General features: G+C 35.7%; 1 protein-coding gene across 3 annotated transcripts in view; it reads left to right on the plus strand.

The window, feature by feature from the left end:
- Positions 1–21,794, plus strand: part of NARS2 (asparaginyl-tRNA synthetase 2, mitochondrial) — a 126,933-nt gene that overhangs the window by 43,898 nt on the left and 61,241 nt on the right. For 2 of the 3 annotated variants that reach the window (XM_032356734.1, XM_032356735.1), the window contains exon 6: positions 16,656–16,750. The exons of the other annotated variant lie outside the window; for it this stretch is intronic. In XM_032356734.1, the coding sequence (XP_032212625.1) occupies positions 16,656–16,750 (95 nt within the window). The remainder of the gene's footprint in view (positions 1–16,655; positions 16,751–21,794) is intronic. 3 annotated transcript variants of the gene reach the window in all.

The raw sequence follows: 21,794 nt of genomic DNA on the forward strand, positions 1-21,794 counted from the left end.
GCCTATACTTGTTACCTGTTTTTATGCCTATAGCATACTGTTTGGATAGCTTTGTAATGTAGTTTAAAATCAGGAAGTGTGGTGCTTCCAACTTTGCCTTTCTTTCTCAACGTTGCTTTGGCTAACTTGAGTCTCTGATAGAAAAGACTATTCAGAGTCTTTTGTGGTTCTATACAAATGTTGGGGTTTTTTTTCTATTTCTGTGAAGAATGCCATTGGAATTCTGATAGGGATTTCTTTGAATCTGTAGATTACTTTAAATAGTATAGACATTTTAACAATATTAATCCTTCTGATCCATGAGCATGGAATATTTTCTATTTGTGTCTTCAGTTTTTTTCATCAATGTCTTAATTTTCGTTGTACAGATCTTTTACCTCCTTGGTGAAATTTTACTTCTTCCTTTCCAGTTTGGAGACCTTCTAGTTCTTTCCTTTCATTCTTTTCCCTTTCCCTTTGCCCCTTCCTTTCATTTCCTTTTTGCCTGATTCCTCTCACTAGGACTTCCAGTACAATGCTGTTTAAGAGTGGTGAGAGCGAGCGTCCTTGTCTTTTTCCTCATCTTAGAGGAAAGGCTTTCCACATTTCATCATTGAGTATGATGATAGCTGTGGGCTTGCCATAGATGACTTTGTGTTGAGGTGCATTCCTTCTATGCCCAAGTTACTGAGAGTTTTTATCATGAAAGAATGGTGAATTTTGTCAAGTGCTTTTCTGCATCAGTTGAGGTGATCAGATGATTTTTATCCTTATCTTGTTCATGTGGTATATCACATTGATAGATTTTGGATATTAAACCGTCTTGGCATTCCTGGAATAAATCCCACTGATTATAGTATACGACCTCTTAATATATTATTGATTTGAATTGCTAACATTTTGTTAAGTATTTTTATATCCGTGTTCATCAGGGATATTGGCCTATTTTCTTTTCTTCTAGTGTCTGTTCCTGGCTTTGGCATTATTAAGGTAATGCTGCCCTTGTAAAATGAGTTTGGAGGTAGTCCTTCTTCTCATTTTTTGGATGAGTATGAGAAGGATTGGTCTTAGTTCTTTAACTGTGTGGTAGAATTCACCAGTGGAGTCCTCTGGTCCAGGTCTTTTCTATGTTGGAAGGTTTTTATTACTTTTCTTCAGGGTAGGTATATGTTTCTAGGAATTTATCCATTCTAGGATTCTATAACTGTTCATAGTACTCTCACAATCCTTTGTATTTATGTGTTATCAGTTATGTCTCCTCTTTCATTTATAATTTTACTTGTTGAGCCCTCTGTCTTTTTTTCTTGGTTATGTTGAGCTAATGCTTTGTCTATTTTGTTTATCTTTTCAAAAAACTAGCTCTCAGGGGCGCTTGGGTGGCTCAGTGGGTTAAGCCTCTGCCTTCAGCTCAGGTCATGGTCTCAGGTCCTGGGATCGAGCCCCACATCAGGCCCTCTGTTCAGTGGGGAGCCTGCTTCCCCCCGCCCCGCTTTCTCTGCCTGCCTCTCTGCTTACTTGTGATCTCTCTCTCTGTCAAACAAATAAATAAAATCTTAAAAAAAAAAAAAAAACTAGCTCTCAGTTTTATTGATCTTTTCTATTGTCTTTTTAGTTTCTGTTTAATTTATTTCCACTCTGATCTTTATTTCCTTCCTTCTGCTAACTTTGGGCTTATTAGTTTGTTCTTCTTGGGAAAGTAATATATTGTTTTGATGGTCAGGTTAACAGTTTGGGGAGGAAAGATGGGTTATTGGAAACAGAGTTACTAGAGTTTTGTCATAGGTTGTTACTATGATGTTTGGTGTTCTGGGCAGTAGTCACCAAGGCATGTATTTTGTGATAAATCATTGAGCTGTACTTTTCTGCATGTGTGATGCATGTTGCAATAGAAAACTTAAAGAAGAAAGATTAGCAGGTTTTTAGTGTTCTTTCAGCAAATGCTTTTAATTGAAGCATGCTATTTTTGTTTCATAATTAAGTTATTACCTATTTTTGAGTACATTAAACTCTTATCCTGGCATTAGGTGCTGTCTTTTTGAAGCTTTAACATGTTCTTATCAAGTGAGATTATATTCTCTATTGCGAGTATAGTAAGCTTAAAAGTTCCTAATAAGAAATGTTTTAAATAATGAGGTGATAATTAAGGCAGTTCTGTTCCTCCATATTTATTTCAGTAATGGTTTTATCACCTGATTTTGAAACTTTTGGGTACATTTACAGAGGGTTTAAAAAAAAAAAAAAAAGTAAACACATTCCTATTTCTGAGTCTTATCTTTGTGATAAAGAAACCAGAGTAAAGATGAAGATGTGCCCTATATGAATACAAACAACCTCCTGCGCTTCCTGGTGTTACATGTATTCTGTGTGAGGAGTCTTTTATCTCTTTGTTTACATTTGCTGAGACTGATAGAAATGATAGGCATTAAGGAAGGCTCGTGATGTGATAAGCACTGGGTGTTATATGCACCTGATAAATTATTCAACACTACATCTGATACTATGATGTACTATATGTTGGCTAATTGAATTTTAATTTCAAAAAAAGAAAAAAAAGAAATGAGACCATCTCTCTTGGCAAATGAAGGGTATAGCATGTTGATCATAGAGATCCATCCATATGTTGATGGAGTTTTAAAAAATGGGCTTTCCTTTTTACAGCACTTTCAGATTGGAAGCGAAATTGAGCAAAGACATAAATACTTCCCATAAACTCCCTGCCCCACACATGCAAACCCCCCCCCCACCCTTATCAGCATCCCTCACCGGAGTGCTCCAGTTTGTCAAATTGTTGACTCTGTATTGACACACCCTTATCACCCAAAGTCCTTAGTTTACATTAGGGTTCATTCTTTGCATTGTATGTTGTGTTTGGACAAACATATAAGACATATATATACCATTATAGTATCATACTTAGTAGTTTCACTGCTTTTAAAATCCTGTGTTCTATCTATTCATCCCTCACAACCACAGAACTTTTTTGTTTTCTCAGTGGTTTTGAGAATACAGAATACAATATAGTTGGAATCATACAGTATGTAGCCTTTTATATTTTTTTTCACTTAGTAATATGCATTTGTAATATGACTTTTCATGGCTTGATAGCTCATTTCTTTTTAGCAGAATAATATTCTTTATCTGGATGTACCACAGTTTATCCATTTAGCTACTGAAGGACATCTTGGTTGCTTCCAAGTTTTGGCACTTGTGAATAAAACTGCTGTAAACATGTGTGCAGGTTTTGATAAAAGTTTTCAACCCCTTTGGGCAGGTATCAATCAGTGCACTTGCTCAAGAGTGTATTAGTTTTGTAAGAAACTACCAAATTGTCTTCCAAAGTGACTGTACCATTTTGATTCCTACCAGTAGTGACCAAGAGTTTCTATTGCTCTGTATCTTTGCCAGCATTTGCTGTTGCCAGTGTTCTAGATTTTGGCCATTCTAATAGGTTTATAGTGGTATTGACTAGCTTTTCAGCATGCTTGGCCAAGACACTGACTGTGAGTCATTTTCTATGGATTACGGGATTTGAATACCCCCACCCTCAGCCATTTTTTTCAGCAATCTATGAACCAGGTTTTGTGGGTTTTTTTGTATTTAATTTTGGACACTCAAAGGAATAAGAAACTTGGGGAAAGTTCTGTAAGTTCCTTTTGGGTATTAGACCAATTGATAAATGAGTGAGTAATTAGGATTTTGTGGATATAACCTCCTCCAGACATACTCATAACTTACCAAAACTCAAGATTAGTGCTTCATATTAAATAACGTTTGTTTCACAGTTAACCCATGAAATTGAAAAATACTGGAGTTTCTCAGGGCCCTTGTCTCTTATTCATTACTGTATCCCTGCAGTTAGCCTAATACCTGGCACATAGTAGGCATTTTGTAAATATTTGTTCAGTTGAAAAATGAATTGAAGTAGGGCCTGAAAAAATAGGGATAACTCTATTTGAGCTGAGACACAAATTTATTTTTCAGTGGAGAGACCTTAGAAAAGGCTTCATTCATGTTAATGCTAAGGAATGCAGCGATCAAAAATGGTGAGCTGTAGCAACTTCTTTCTAGATAGGCATCCTGGAGCAAGAGAAGCAAAATAAAGAATAAACTGCTGGGACTGTATCAAAATAAAAAGCTTCTGAATAGTGAAGGAAACAATCAACAAAACTAAAAGGCAACTTAACTGAGTGGGAGAAGATATTTGCAAATTGCATATCTAATAAAGGATTAGTATCTAAAATATGTAAAGAACTGTAAAACTCAACACCCAAAAAACGAATAACCCAATTAAAAAATGGGCAGAAGACACAAATAGACATTTCTCCAGAGGACATTCAGATGTCCAACAGACACATGAAGAGATGCTCAACATCACTCATCATCAAGGAAATGCAAATCAAAAGTACAATGAGTTATCAACTCACACCTGTCAGAATGGCTAACATCAACAATACAAGAAACAACAGGTGCTGTTGAGGATGTAGAAAAAAAGGAAACCCTCTTTTGCACTGTTGGTGAGAATGTGGACTAGGGCAGCCACTGTGGAAGACAGTGTAGAAGTTCCTCAGAAGGTTAAAAATAGAACTACCCTATGATCCAGGAATCTCATTACTGAGTATTTTCCCAAAGAATAAAAAAATATTAATTCAGAGGTATACATGCACCCAGATGTTTACAGCAGCATTATCTACAATAGCCATATTATGGAAACAGCCCGCATGTCCATTGATTGTTGAATGGATAAAGAAAATGTGGGATATGTGTGTGTGTGTGTGTGTGTGTGTGTATTTGCATGTACATATACAATGGAATATTGTGGAATGTATATACATGTATGCTTGTACATACACAATGGAATATTACTCAGCCATAAAAAGGATGAAATCTTGCCATTTGTAATGATATGAATGGAACAAGAGAGTAAGTGAAATTCTAAGTGAAATCAGTGAGAGAAAGGCAAATACCATATGATCTCACTTGTGTGGATTTTAAGAAACAAAACAAATGAGCAAAGGGGGTAAAAGGCAAACCAAGAAACAGACTCTTAGCTATGGAGAACAAACTGATCGTTCCCAGATGGAAGGTGGGTAGGGGGTTTGTTAAATAGGTGATGAGGAGTGCACTCACTTTAATGAGCACTGGTTGATGTATGGAACTGTCAGATCACTACATTATACTCCTGAAACAAATATTACCCTGTTAACTAATTGGAATATAAATAAAAACTTAAAAAATAAAAAGTTTTTTAAATGATGGAATATCCAGAAATTAAAATATGCTATAAAGCCTCTAAATCAGTGTGTTTGGGGCACTTGGGTGGCTCAGTCAGTTGAGCAGCCAAACTCTTGATTTTGGTTCTGTTCATGATTTCAGGGTCCTGGAATCAAGCCCAGCATCGGGCTCTCTGCTTGGTGGGGAGTCTGCTTACAAAATTTCTTTCTCCCTCTACCCCTCCCCCCAACTCATGCACACACGTGCTCTCTCACTCACTCCCCTGCTCTGTCTCTATCTCTAAAGTAAATACATAAATCTAAATTTCATTTTAAAAAATAGTGTTATTGGTGCACGAATAAACCAGGGGATAGAACTTAAAGCTCAGAAATAGTTTTAAGTTATACTACAGAGATGCTATCTCAGATCAGTGAAGTGTTACTAAGTCAACTACATAGCCGTATAATTGTATTAACCAAAAATAATATGCAGAATTTTACATACATTGTGGCAGATGGTGTGATGTGAATATGTTTTTCCCCTGAGAATTTTCATCCCCTGGGACGATATTGCTGTGGTAATTTCTTGTACTTTCAGCACAACAGTAGTAATTTCCATGATTCTTAGAATTACGATACATAATCTATCTAGTCTTTTTTTTTTTTTTAAAGATTGTATTTATTTATTAGAGAGACAGAGATCACAAGTAGGCAGAGAGGCAGGCAGAGAGAGAGAGGGAAGCAGGCTCCCCGCTGAGCAGAGCGCCCGATGCAGGGCTCCATCCAAGGACCTTGAGATCATGACCTGAGCCGAAGGCAGAGGCTTTAACCCACTGAGCCACCCAGGAGCCCCAGTCTATCTAGTCTTAATGTATTTCTTTCAACCTCTGAGTATTTTATTCGAGAGAAATAATATAAGAGAATATAAAGACATTTATTTATTTATTTATTTTTATATTCCTCTCTATATACTTTTAATTTTTTCAAAGTGGAGCCCAATATGGGGCTCAAACTCACAACTCTGAGATCTGAACCTGAGTATAGATCAAGATTTGAACCAAAGAATGTAAAGATACTTTTTAAAGTACTGTACATGAAATTTTTATAACTTTAGAATTTTAGAAATGTTTAGAATCAGAGCATTCATTCATTGTGAAAAATATTTCTAAACATAAACCAGGAAGAATGCTTGGTATTTCATTACTTGCTTTACATTTACTGATTTTTGCTATTACGGTATTTTGATAGTTCATAAAATAATTTACTTGCTATCTTATTTCTTTAATTACATTTAATTTAGTTATTTTGTTTTCTTTTTTTAAGATACAGCAGAAATATAATATTCAGAGATTTAGAGTGTTTATTTTCAAGGTGGTTATTTGGATCTTAGAGCTCATTTTCCTTTACAGAAATATGTAATAATTATATTCACAGGGTAGTCATTAAGACTATTTAATGCATCAGACATTTTACTGCATCATATACAGTAAAATACTGTAACTTTTGAAGACAACTTATAAAAACTGGTAGTTAAGCAAAACAAAAATGGTAAAATTGAAGAAGAAACTATTTTATCCTTGAAGAAAATAGGAGAATGAGAAGTATTGACACAGGGATCTTGCAGTCATATGCTGGACATTTTTAAGAGCTGTAAATATTGATCTGTGGTTTTTTAATAATTTTAAACATACAGGAAAAGCATAGAAAATAACAAACAAATGTCACCCAGCTCAATATATTGCTTCAGAAACTTTAAAAAATAAAACCTGCAATTTTTAATGTTATGTTTAATTTTTATTTTAAACCTTGTGACTCTCCTAGTGCTTGATGTAAATTTGGGTAGTTTTTAAGACTTACAAGAATAAAGAAAGAAGAAATAAGAAAGCAGTCCCAGAGGTGACTGGGGTGATTTGTTTAGAGAGTGAAGGTTGTATAAGAGAGTACACAGATACATACCTTCTTTAGAACTGAATGAGCCACATCCATGAGAATGCAGAAACAGATCTAGAAACAAAAGATATTTTTTTTTCAGTGATCAGAAAATTATATTGATGATAGTATCTTATCCTTTCCAAATTTTCCTGTTTGAATAGATGTCAGAATTAGATAGTGTTCAAAAGGTGGGCAAGTGAGTATGTATCTTTTTATATTTAGCCAAAAGTGGTATTTAATTATATAGGATATCTACAAATTATGTGTTTGTGATTGGGGGTGGATAGGAGGAAGACAGAGTCATAGTAAGACACACAACTTATTTCTGTGAGGAAAATGAAAATTTTTCTCTAAGCTGCTTTAAACTTACAACCATATACTCAAAATACATTCTCTACCTTTTGTATTTTTAAAAATTATTGTAGATGTTAAGACGATGGTTACATTAAAGAATCAGTAAACGTCTCTTTACAGGTCTACCAGGAAAATGACAGAGTATTGATTATAAGCAGTATAGTTATAAGAGTTGATATAAGAAATACTTTCTGCATTACTATCTGCTTATCAGTGTCTATGTTAGAAAACAAACATACCCCTAAAAGTGCACTAGAGGTAGCTTTTTTTTTTTTTTTAAGATTTTACTTATTTATTTGACACAGAGAGAGAGAGATCATAAGTAGGCAGAGGCAGGCAGGGAGAGAGGAGGAAGCAGGCTCCCCACTGGGCAGAGAGCCTGATGGGGGCCTTGATCCCAGGACCCTGAGACCATGACCTGAGCTGAAGGCAGAGGCTTACCTAACACTGAGCCACCCAGGTGCCCTAGAGGTAGCTTTTAGACCAGCAAAACCATGACACTGCTTGAAGCTTTTACAGCTAACTGTGCTACGTATGCGTTTTGTGGTTTCCTTGCTTCTTTATCAGACTTTATCTCTTCTGATTTCTGGTGGCTAACTCCCTCTGTTCACCATTGACTTACTTTTGGTCAACAAGCATTTATGGAACAATTACTAGCCTCTGGCACTGTGATAGGTGCTTAGCATACCAAGATACATAAACTCATTCCTTACTCATAGAATTCAGGGATCATTTGGCCTTCTCTTCTCTGGCTTTCCCACAACTGTGTTATTATTACAGGTAGTGCAGTAAAACCATCTATATTGTCTTGGTATTTGACTTTGTTCCATACTTTGTTCTTGGTTTTAAATTTTTTATTGGTGCCATTCAAAGGAATCTGTGCCACTGTAGGACAAAAGATAAAATCGTGAGTGTTCATGTGATAAAGAATACAGGGGGAATGCAGCACCTGGTGGGCTTAGTCAGTAGAGCATGGAGCTATTGATCTCAGGGTCATGAGTACAAGCCCCATGTTGGGCATAGAGCTTACTTTAAAAAAAAATTAATAATTATAATAAATGAAATCTGCTTGTGTCAACAAACATATCTTTAAAAAGAATACATGAGGGGCGTCTGGTTGGCTCAGTCAGTTAACAGTCTGCCTTCAGCTCAGGTCATGATCCCAGGGCCCTGCAATCAAGCCCCACATCAGGCTCCCTGCTCAGCAGGGAGCCTGCTTGTCCCTGACCCTTCCTCCCAACTCATCCTCCCTCTCTCTTTCTCATTCTCTCTCTCAAATAACATCTTTAAAAAAGATAAAATAAAATTAAATTAATAAAAAAGAGTACATGGGACAAACCTCATATACCATTTGAGTATTTGCTAATAGTACCTCAGATTGTACTTTAATTTAAATGTATTTTTTGAACAGATGATACAGTGCACAGTTCAAAAGGTAGTAATTTAAAAGTACAGGTGGATTGTATCCCACCTTGGTTCCCTAATGATCTGCTATCCTTCCCCGGAATCAACCATTGTTATTTCTTATGAATCCTCAAAATATTATGTGGCACTATCACACTGTGGTTAAAGACAGAGATTCTGGCCAGACCACCTTGATTCATACTGTGCATCACATCAGGCAAGTTGAATAAATGACCTCTTTGTCTCAATTTCTCCTCTGTAAATGGGAATACTAATAGTTTACTGGGTTGCTTATAAGCTCTTTAGCACAATGTGTGTGGCACATAGTAAGTGTTTACTGCATATTGGGTATGGTTGTTTCTGTAAATCTGTATATATCTGATTGTGTATTCTTTTAACCTCAGGAGTACAAAGTTGAATTAAACACAATTTTCATTCATGGTACACTGTTATTGGTCTTTGCAAGGCACTCGTATCATACTACAGTGTAACAAAATCATTTATTCTTTCCCATGAGTCTACAGGTCATTTGGGTGATTCTGATCTCTGTTGGACTTGGTTAGCTGATGGTTTGGCTGGGAGCTGGCCAATCGAGGATGGCCTCACATGTCTCTCAGATTTCTCTGTCTTGTTAATCAGGGCATGATCTCTTTGGTGGCATGGGTCCAAGAAAGAATATGGAAATGCACAAGCATTGTTTTCAAGCCACTATTTTTGTCAATTTTTGTTACCGTATCATTGGTCAAAACAAGTCACTTGGCCAAGCTCAGATTTAGCATGCGATATGACAAGGGGTGTTCATACAGAGAGGTATGAAAAACTGAAGCCATGAATGCATTTAATCTAATCTAATCTCCTCTGTAGTAATTGCAGTGCAGCACTTGGTGGTTGTCTTAAAGCAGGATAGTCAGTAGTACAGAAGACAAGCTAGAAACTAGAGATCACCAGGCACCTCGGTCTATGTGTGTCACCGTGTCAGACTGCCCCAGTCTTCTGAGAGTCATGACATCAGCTTTATTTTCTCTTCTAAATATTTTGCACATCCCCTCTCAACAACAGATGGCCAACTATAACCTGGAACCAAGCAGGAAGGGGAATTTTAGGAAACATAGTCCTCCGTTTCAATGGGAGCAGTAATGCCAAGCTGACAAAGCACAATTCATCACAGCCCCTTTCTTGTTTTATTTTTTACTCTTTATTCCAGTTTCTGCTCCCATTCTTTTTTCTTCTCTCTCAGAGATACTCACTTTAATGTTGTTGAAATATCATCTTTTATTGTGTGTGTGTAGCCTCATAAAGTATGAATGACCTTTTGTATGTGGTTTTAGTTTACATTAATGTTAACATATTATGTATCTTGTTCTGTTTCCTACTTTTTCCCATTTAACTCTGTTCAAATTCTGTCCATGTAGGTACATTTATTTGTGGCTTCTCATTGCTACAAAATATGCAATGGTATTTGCTGCATTTTACTTACTCATTCCTCTAGTTAAGGACTCTTAAATTGTCCTCTTCTAAGTTACACCCAGAAAAAAAGTACTGCAACAAATAGTCTTCAACATACTCCCTAATGACATGTATAAAAATTTTTCTGGAATATATATCTAGGCGTGGAATTCTTGGGTCATATGGTATATGTATTCTTAACTTCGTGAAGTTCTCCAGAATAGTAGTACCAGTGTACACTATACGACTTTATGAGAGGGTTCCAGTTTTCCTATGAATTAGTTCTCTATGACTTCGTTAGAAAAAAAATTTTTTTTAAGATTTTTGTATTCATTTGAGAGAGAGAGAGAGGGTATGTGCACCAGAGCACAAGCAGTGGGGAGCAGCGGAAGTAGAGGAAGAAGCAAGGAGTTCAGTGCGGGGCTCAATTCTCAATTCCAGGACCCTGAGATCATGACCTGAGCTGAAGGCAGTCACTTAACCAACTGAGCCACTCAGGTGCCCCAGGTTTTCTATGACTTTGTAACAAATTGCTTGAAACTTAGCAACATCAAACAGCACCCGTTATTACTCGGTTCTGTATATCATCAGTCCAGGATGGTGTAGTTGGGTTGTCCGCTCAGGGTCTCAGAAGGCTGAAGGCAATGTGTGCGCCAGTTGTATTCTCCTCTGGAGTTTGACTTTCTCAAACTCATTTCTGCTATCAGCCAAATTTAGTTCCTTGCAGTTCTAGGATTAAAGTTACCATCTTGTTGTTGACTGTTGGCTAGTTTGTTCTCAGCTCCTAGGGACTGTCCTAAGCACCTTTTCTGCATGTGGCCTTCTCCTTCTTCGAGTCAAGGACAGCTTGTTGAATCCTTCTCCTGCTTCAAATCTCTGACTTCCTCTCCTGCAACCAGCTATAGAAAACATTTCTGCTTTTAAAGGGCTCATGTGGTTAGGCTGGGAATACCCAGAAAGTCTCCAAATCTTGAGGCCATCTGATTTGGAACTTTCTTTTTTCTTTCCTTTTCTTTTTTTTTGGGGGGGGTCTTTTAATAAACTGTAAGGCAGGACAAATATCTCATTTTTTTTCATGTTTTGCTCATTTCTTAATTTTTGTCATCATGGCAAGTATGTTCTTTAATAACCATCACCTATTTCACCTATTCCCCCCACCCATCTCCCCTCTAGTAGCCATGAGTTTGTTCTCTATAGTTAAGAGTCTGTTTCTTGATTTGCCTTTCTCTCTTTTTTTTCCTTTTCTTGTTTGTTTTGTTTTTTGAATTCTGTTTATGAGGGAGATCGTATGGTATTTGTCTTTGTCTGGTTGACTTATTTCACTTAGCAATATACTCTGTAGCTCTTTTCATGTTGTTGCAAATAGCGAGATTTCATTTTTTTTTTTTAGGGCTGAATAATATTCTCATATACAGGATGAATAATATTCTCATATACATAGTTATATGTGTATCTCATCCACGTTTTCTTTATCCATTAATTTATCGATGAACACTTGGGCTGCTTCCATAGTTTAGCTATTGTAAATAATGCTGCAGTAAACATAGGGATGCATGTATCCCTCTGAATTAGTCTTTTTATGTGTTTTGGGGGTAAATAGCTAGTAGCCCAAGTACTGCATCATAGAGTAGTTCTATTTTTAATTTTTTGAGGAACCTCCATACTGTTTTCCACAGTGGCTATTCCAGTTCACATTCCCAAGAGAGAGTTTCCTTTTTCTCCACATCTTCAGCAGCACCTGTTGTTTCTTGTGTTTTTGATTTTAGCCATTCTGACAGGTGTGAGGTGATATCTCATTGTACTTTTGATTTGCATTTCCTTGATGATGAGTGATGTTGAGCATCTCTTCATGTGTCTGTTGGACATCTGAATGTCTTCTTTGGAGAAATGTCTATTTGTATCTTCTGCCCATTTTTTAATCAGCTTATTCATTTTTGGGGTTAATTTAAGTCCTTTATATACTTTGGATACTAACCCTTTTTTGGCTACATCATTTGCAGATACCTTCTCCCATTCAGTAGGTTGCCTTTTAGTTTTGTGTCTCCTTCATTGTTCAGAACCTTTTTATTTTGATATAGTCGCAATTTTATTTTAGTTTATAGTTTTTTTTTTTAAAGATTTTATTTATTTATTTGTCAGAGAGAGAGCGAGCGAGAGCGAGCACAGGCAGACAGAGTGGAAGGCAGAGTCAGAGGGAGAAGCAGGCTCCCTGTGGAGCAAGGAGCCTGATGTGGGGCTCGATCCCAGGACACTGGGATCATGACCTGAGCCGAAGGCAGCTGCTTAACCAACTGAGCCACCCAGGCGTCCCTATAGTTTATTTTTTATAGTTTATTTTTGCTTATTTCCTTTGCCTTAGGAAACATATGTAGAAAAATGTTACTACGGCTGATATCAGAAAGAGTACTGCCGGTGCTCACTGATTTGGAACTTTAGTTGCAAAATCCTTCATGGCCGTTCCTGGCTTAGTGGTCAATTGACTAAATCAGGGGCTGAGACTCTTGGGCACGTCTTAGATACCGGTCTACCATACCCTGAATCTGTACCTACACTTGACCTTAAATAACTTTGTAATCTTTGTCAAGCTGGTATATATAATGAGTTCTTCTTAAAGTGCCTTATTTTCATTTGCATTTCTTTTGTTTGTAGTGAATTTGAGTGTTTTCTCATATATCTTAGCCATTCATATTTTCCTTTTTTGTAAAAAATCTCTTTTCATATCCCTTGTCCAGTTGCAGAGCAGCTTTTTTTCTTTCTTGTTCTTGTCGACAGGTCCTTATAGGTCCTGTCCATTAATCACTTGTCAATTTTAGGTGCTGAAAATATATTATTCTTTTTTTTTGAAGACTTTATTTTTTAATAATCTCTCCACCCAATATTGGGTTCAACTGTAAACCCCAAGAAAAAGATTTGCATTATCTCATGACTGAGCCATCCAGGCACAATGAAAATATTTTCTTCTTAACCTGTCATTCTTCTGACTATGCCTGTATCTTCCTTTGTTAAATAGAGATCCTTAATTTTAATGTCAGATTTGTCCATTTTTCATAAATTTGTCATAAATTTGTCATTTATTACTTGCAGTGTGGGAACTTAGTTAAAGAAATCCTATGTACTGGCAAGGTCACAAAATTGGATGCATAATTGGTATTTTTTTTTTTTAAGATTTTATTCATTCATTTGACAGAGAGAAAGAGAGAGATCACAAGTAGGCAGAGAGGCAGGCAGAGAGAGGGGGGAAGCAGGCTCACAGCTGAGCAGAGAGCCCGATATGGGGCTCGATCCCAGGACCCGGAGATCATGACCTGAGCCAAAGGCAGAGGCTTAACCCACTGAGCCACCCAGGCGCCCCTTTAATCGGTATATTTTAATTCTTTCTTCATTACTGAGAAGTATTTAAGATTACAGACCTTAAATTTGCAATCCTATGTTAGTTTTTATTTTTTTTAAGATTTTATTTATTTGACAGAGAGAGATCACAAGTAGGCAGAGAGACAGGTAGAGAGAGAGGAGGAAGCAGGCCCCCCACCAAGCAGAGAGCCTGATGTGGGACTCTATCCCAGCACCCTGAGATCATGACCTGAGCTGAGGGCATAGGTCCTGAGATCATAACCCACTGAGCCACCCAGGCACCCCCTTATGTTAGTTTTTGACCCTGTCAAATCCAATAGTTACTTGTTTATATATACTTTTTTAAAAATTAAGGTGAAATTCATATAAAATTAATTATTTTAAAGGGTGCATTTTGTGGCATTTAGTGCATTTATCATGTTATACAACTACCACCTGTATCAAGTTCTAAAACATTTTCGTCATCCCAAAAACAAACCTCAAAACCTCATGCCCCATCCCCATATCTTCTATTCCTTCCAGACCCATGGCTCTCACGTAGTCAACCTCTATGGATTTACCTCTTTCAGACATTTCATATAAATGGGATCATACAATATGTGGCCTTTTATGTGTTACTTTTACTCAGCATAACATGTCCAAGATTTAGTCTTACTTTAATGTGTATATAAGTACTTCATTCCATTTTATGGCTGAATATTATTCTATTGTTTATATATGTTACATTTGTTTATTTATTTGTTAATGGACATTTGAATTGTTTTCATCTTGGCTGTTGTGAATAGTGCTCTTAATGAACATGAACATATATATATGTATCTGAGTACCCAGCTTTAATTCTTTGAAGTATATACCTAGGAATAGAATTGGTAGGTTATATAGTAATCTTTGTTTATCTTTTTTAAGGAAACATGAAACTGTTTTCCTAAGCCCCTGCACCACCTAACATTTTTAGTTTCATTCCATTGCAGTCAAAGAAAAGAACTTGTATGATTTTAATCTTTTTTAATTTATTGAGTCTTGTTTTATGTCCTAGCATATAGTCTGTCCTGAACAATATTGCATGTGTTCTTGAGACAATATGCAGTCTGCTGTTAGTGGTGAAGTCTCAAATTTTTAAATTTCCTCTCTCAATTCAGCATTTGGTTCTTAGAAACCTTTAACTGTTTTCCAGAGTCCCCACAGTTGATTCTGACAGTTTTTACTCATTATTTTCAGTTTTTCTGTGGAGGGACAGCCCTTCAGAGCAATCTATGGTGTAGATGTTTATCTACACCACTCTTAGCAATTACTTTTTAAAATATTTCATAATGTCCCTTTAATATTCTGAAATAAAATGTATAGGTAGTATAACTTAATTTAGAAGTTTTAAAAATCAATGTAATGCATAAATTGTAATGTAAAGGAGAAATAAGAGGAAGTAATTTTTAAAACTGTAGTAGGAATTTCAGTATGTAAGTTTGTATGACATTGGATGGCATGATGAAGTAGTGATATGTTTATACCTATTTAAATAAGCTGGGTTTAAGAGATGTAAGAGGATCAGATTCTATTTTGTACAAATGCTAATAAATGAAAGACTAAAAGGTAATCATACCATAAACACTAGACTTTTATATTCACAGGAAATGAGAGAAATCACTTTAGGAGAAGTCAAGATAGAACACAAATACAAATTATAGACTGAAGAGGTGAAGGAAAGGAGAAAATAGTAATATTCTTATAAATGTGCTGGGTCTTATTTGAAAAATAATTATTTATTAAGTAGTGAGGAACTACAGAGAACACACTTTTTTATTTTGAAAATCCAGGCACAGGTCAGGGCAAATATTTTAGTCTTATGTACTTGAGTCCTTAGAAAAAATACGTTTTCAGTGAATATGGGAATCCAAGATAGATTTTTAAAAAGCAGTGATAGGACATTTAGGACCAGTGTCAAATTAAGTTTGAAAAGTAAAAGCCAGTTACAAAATAAATGAATGATTTCAATTGGTAATTTTTACACTAGATTTCTCATTCATACACATATATTCCTGTATCTGATAGGTAATATTTTTAGAACTAATGGAATTTAAAAAGATGTCTTCATTTCATGTGTTTCTGTAATTCAGTATTTGATACTAAGTCTCTTAAAGGAGTCTCACATTCTCTGTTGTGTATTTAAAATTGGCTTTATTCCTTTTTTTTTTTTAAGATTTTATTTATTTATTTGACAGAGATCACAAGTAGGCAGAGAGGCAGGCAGAGAGGAAGGGAAGCGGGCTCCCTGCTGAGCAGAGAGCCCATGTAGGGCTCGATCCCAGGACCTTGGGATCATGAGGGCTTATTTCATTTATTCTTCTCCTACCCCCTTAACCCATGTTGCATCACCACTTCTTCATATCAGGGAGATCATATGATAGTTGTCTTCTCCGTTTGACTTATTTCACTAATGCTCACTGTATCTTTTAAAGATAGAGTTCTGCTCTTCTGCATTGTGGTGGAAGTTAAATTAATATACGTAAAAGTTTATAATGTATTTATAAAAATCTGCATTAAAAATACTATTATTAAAAATTTAATAACTTGACAACACATGTTCTAGAGGCTCTTCCTTTGAGGAAATCAAATTTCAGTCATGGGTCAGAATTTTAAGAGATTATGTATTTCTTCAACTTAAAAAATTTTAATTCACAGTCTCTTTACTTGTTTGTCTCTTAGTCAGAATCACTTTTTAGGGAGAACTGTATCTTGTGACAAAAATACTTTGTCCTTTGGTTTTATGTTTTGAAAATGTGGAGCAGATGTCCTTGACCTTAGCAATTTCTAAGTAGGCATTTTCTCTTAGCAGTGTACTGAGAACTGCCTTTATTTTTATGAAAATGATCTGTCCTCGCATATACTGAATTGCATTGTCATTTTAGTTGTGGCACGTATGTGAATGTGAAAGCAGAGCAAACTATCTCATAGCTTTTTGTGGCTCATGTTTTTCATTTGCAGCCTTCAAGCAAAATTAAGGTGCCTGAGGAGAATTTCTTCAATGTTCCTGCTTTCTTAACTGTTTCGGGACAACTTCACCTAGAAGTGATGTCAGGGTACAGAATTTTCTTTTCTTGTTTGCTTTAATGGACTACTGATTGTGGTTGGATGGGAGTGAAATAATGCTTTCTTTCACCATGCCAGAACCTACAAACTGAAATAAGTGTTTACAGTTAGTTCACTTGAATTCACCAAAGTACATTTAGACTTGACAATAACCAGGTTTCTTCCTAAAATCACATTAGTCTAGACTTTTGATTTTAATGAGAAAAATGTAACATTGCAAAGATGAAGTTGTGATTTTTTTCTTTTTGCTAATCTTTTTCTTTTCTCATAAACCTCAAAATATGTAATCAAAATTTAAGTGTAATTAATCATGTTTATGAAAGTAAAGGCAGTTATGTGTAGTTCACATCTGAACCAGGTATCAGCTCCTTGCATTTAGAAACACATAGGTACCCGGAACAGATGGAAGAAAAAAAATTTTTTTAAGTAATTAGCTTAAATAAGGAAAATTAACTCACAGAACCATCAGGAGTGACGTGTAACAAATTAGAAAGTCTTAGATGTCAGATCACGTGGCCTTGAAAATAACATACACTTAGATTCTTTTCTGATTTATCTTTGAAATAAGAAGTATTATTTGATAATTCCAATAACAAGATTATTAACAATATTTTCAGAATACTGTGCAAAAAACTTACTGCAATATCCCTGTGAGACTATAGGATTTGCAGAGCAGTGGGTGGAAAAGGTCATGTCAGGCATGTCATGGAAATTTCCTTATGCCTTTCAAAGCATAATTTTAAGAAATTAAAATCATGACTCATACAAGTATGAAGTGAACATGTATCACATATTTTATTCAATTCATAAATTACTAAGGGAACAAGGAAAATAGGCTAGTTCAGAGAGCATTTGAAGAGCTGTGTATTCATATAGGCAATTTAATAAAGGAATTTTAGAATTAGATTGTGAGGTTAGTTACAAACTGGTTAATATCCTACAGACCAATAAATCTTAACCTTTGGAATTTTCTCTTCTACCTGACAAAAATTATTTGTAACTCTACTAGACAGAAATCTACAAGTTAACATCTAACTTTACTTAATCTGGGATATTTAATTCAGTAGTCAATAGAATAATGGAGCAAAGTACATTCTCATAAGTAATTAACCTTTGAACAAATCTGTGTCCCCAGTATTCCAACGAAAGGGCATACTAGGGGCACCTGGTGGCTCAGTGGGTTAAAGCCTCTGCCTTTGGCTGAGGTCATGATCTCAGGGTCCTGGGATTGAGCTCTCTGCTCAGTTCCCCCACACCCTGCCTGCCTCTCTGCCTACTTGTGATCTCTGTTGGTAAGAGAAAGAAAGGGCACGCTATCTACCTTCTGGCCTTATATCCAAGTTTTAGATAATCTTTCTTAAAATTTTGGTTTTCATGTTTTAATGTATAAATTTTTTATTTTATTTATTTATTTGACAGAGAGATAGAGAGAGGGCACAAGCAGGGAGAGCAGCAGAGGAAGAGGGAAAAACAGGCTCCCCACTGAGCAGGGAGCCCAAGGTGGGGCTCTCTCCCAGGAGCCTGGGATAGAGACCTGAACTGAAGGCAGATGCTTAACCAACTGAGCAACCCAGGCACCCCGCTGGCAATGTATAATGTTAGAAGCAAAGTACCTTCCCTTCAGAAGTGTCATAATATGTGAAAGGTGTAAGTTTACTAAGGGTTTGCTATTATAATACCACTAGTGGATTAAATATGTTCCTTCTTTTCTGGTAAAGTGCAATGAACCACAGAACACAGTATACAGTGAAACTTGACAGAAGATTAAATTGGCAGGATGTGAGGTTCTGTATTTTTTTAATGTGTTTTAAAGTATTTCTAATCATGTCAGTCAAATGTGTCTAGTTGAATATGCATAGTTCCAGGATTATTAGTATGCAGTACCTCATGTTTCCAATTAATGCCTGATTTGATCTCCAGTAAGAAATTGTTAGTCTTCCCTCAGCCTTTTCTTTAATTGTATTTAACAGACTTTCAAAATAGAGTAAATGTAGTTAAATTTAGAAGTTTAACATTTTCCAAAAGGATATCTATGTTGGTTTTGTGGTTTTATGACTCCATTTTAAAGTTCAATTTGTTATTGTTTTTAATAAACTTTCTATTTCTGAGTAATTTTTAAATATATAAAAGTTGCAAAGACAGTGCAGACTTTTAATGTACACCTCTTGCCCAGTTTCCCCCACTGTAAATATTGTACATTGCCATGGTACATTTTGTCAAAACTAAGAACCCATTGTTAGTTTATTACTGTTAACTACATTCCAGACTTCATTAGGATTTCACGTTTTCCACCAGGGCTTGCTTGCTTCTTCCAGAATCCTATCCAATGTCCCACATTACTTTTGGTTGTCTTGTTTCCTCCAGTCTCTTCTAGTCTGTAACAATTTCTCAGTCTTTCCTTGTTTTTCATGACTTGTAGAATATATCCCAATCTGGATTTGTCTGTTGTTTTTCTCGTGTTTCAACTGGAGTCAGATGGGTTTTTGAAAAGAATACCGAGAAGTAAAGTGCTTTTACCATCATCAGGGTTATGGGATATCCATATGGTGACATTAATCTTTATTACTTGGATTAGATAGTGTTTGCTGATTTTCTCCACTGAAAATGTTCTGTTTTTCCCTTTCTTTGTCCTTTGGAAGTAAGTCACTAGGTCTACCCCACCCTTATTGGAGGTGGGAATGAGGGGTTAGGAAGCACAGGATGGAATTAAGCATCATGTCCTGGAGGGGAGAGTATTTGGAATTCTTCTATTTGGAAGATTTGTTGTCTCTTCACCCTTATTTATTTTTGTAATCATTTATATCAGGATGGACTCATATTTATTTTATATGTTGGATTATACTCTAATTCTATGTTATATATTTTGTTGCTCCAACTGATTTAGCTTTAGCTATTGGGAACTCATTCAGATTGACTCTTGTAGTACCCTTTTGACCTGCCTTTATCCTTTTGTTTTTTGAGTACTTCCTTATTTATTTATCTATTTACTTGTTTTATGTACTTATTTTTTATGATCAGTGAACCTACACTGACACGTGTTAATACTCAAAGTCCAGAGTTTATATTAGGGTTCACTTTTGGTGATGTACGTTCTCTGGTTTTGGACGAATGAGTAATAATGACACACATCCATCATTATAGTATCACATAGAATAGTTTCACTGCCCTAAAAATCCTCTGTGCTCCTCCTATTCATCACTCCTCCCTCTTAACCCCTAGCAAACACTGATATGTTTCCTCTCTCCAGAATTTTGCCTTTTTCAGAAGGTCATATAGTTGGAATCATATAGTATGTAGCCTTTTCAGATAGGCTTCTTTCACTTAGTAATATGCGTTTAAGGTTCTGCCACATCTTTTCATGGCTTGGTAGCTCATTTCTGAACAATATTCCATTATTTGGATGTACCACAGTTTATCCATTCACCTTCTGAGGAACACCTTGGTTGCTTCCAAGTTTTGGCAGTTATCCTAGCCTTATTTTTTTATTTTTCCTACCCTGGCCCTTGAAGCAGCCATTTCTTCAAAGAGACTCGGTTCCTTATATTGGAAAGTGTTACTTAGAAACCAAGATTCAGTCATTGGGTACCTTCCTACTGGCAGTGGATTATTGCTTCTAAACCCTCTGGGCAGATAGAGCTTTCTTTTGTTTAAAAGAAAGCTAAGTATTTTTATTACAATCTTCCTATAAATATAATTTGTAAATGACATGTTTATTCTGAGAGAATTGGAAATACACTAAATTGCAAAACCTATATTCAGAAATGTCATATAAATAAAATTTTCCATTTCTTGTCAGTTAGAGCCAGAATTGGAACAGGTAATATAGCCTAATGTATTTGAAAGAGTTTTTGATGATTATTGCTTTTCTTTTTTTGTTCATTGTGTTTTGCTTTGCTTTTTGCTTTTGGTGTTTTGTTAACAGGTGTTTTTTCCTTATTATGCATTTTTTTTAAAGATTTTATTTATTTATTTGACAGGCAGAGATTACAAGTAGGCTGAGAGGTAGGCAGAGAGAGAGGAGGAAGCAGGGTAGGCAAGGATATTTCAGGATAAAACATGCTTTTCTCTTAAACATTGCTATTGGAAATATTATTTGGAACAGACTTTTTAGAGAAATACCTTTTACAAAGAATTTCATTTCTAGGAATTTTTCTTAAGGGAGTGATCTTACAACTCTGTAAAGGTGTATAAACAGAAATGTTGAAAGCAACTTTGTTTATACTAGGGGAAAAGTACTACTAACAATCTAAATGTCCATTTAGGAAGATTGATTAACCTTCAGTATACCAAGAAAATAGACATCACCATTTACCATCCAGGGGTAATGGACCTTATTTATAATAAATATTTTTATTCCATCTTATGAAAAATTTGCAGAAGTAAAAATAAGGGGTTAGTGAAAATAAACTTCATTAGAATTTTAATGAGAATATAAACGTAGCAAGCCCAAATTTTTAAAAACTGCTTTATTGAGATATTTCTTATTTATTTACTATAAAAAGCACCTAAAGTATACAGTTCAATGGGTTTTAGTATATTTTCACAGTTCAGATATCACCATAATCTAAGAATTTTTTTATCAGAGGTGCCTGGGTGGCTCAGTTGGTAAGCATCTGCCTTCTGCTCAGGTCATGATTCCAGGGTCCTGGGATGGAGCCCTAGCTCCCCACTCAGCGGGAAGTCTGCTGCTCCCTCTGTCTCTCCCCTTGGCTTGTTCTCCCTTTCTCTCTCAAAAAATAAATAAAACTTTTTTTTTTTAAAGGATATTTTTGTCACCCAAAAAGAAACTTTTTCTCATTAGCAGTCACTGCCCATCCTCCCTCCCATTCTAGGCAACCACTTATCTATTTTATGTCTCTGTGAATTTGCCCATTCTGGGTATTTCATATAAATGGGATATGTAGTGTATCATTTTTTTGTTCTACTTTGCATAATATTTTCAGTATCTGTCCATGTTCTAGCATGTGTATTTCATTTGATTTTATTACCAAATAACATTATATGTGTGAGTGTGACACATTTGTTTATCCATTC

This window comes from Mustela erminea, chromosome 9, assembly GCF_009829155.1.
Source record: "Mustela erminea isolate mMusErm1 chromosome 9, mMusErm1.Pri, whole genome shotgun sequence".
Taxonomy (NCBI): domain Eukaryota; kingdom Metazoa; phylum Chordata; class Mammalia; order Carnivora; family Mustelidae; genus Mustela; species Mustela erminea.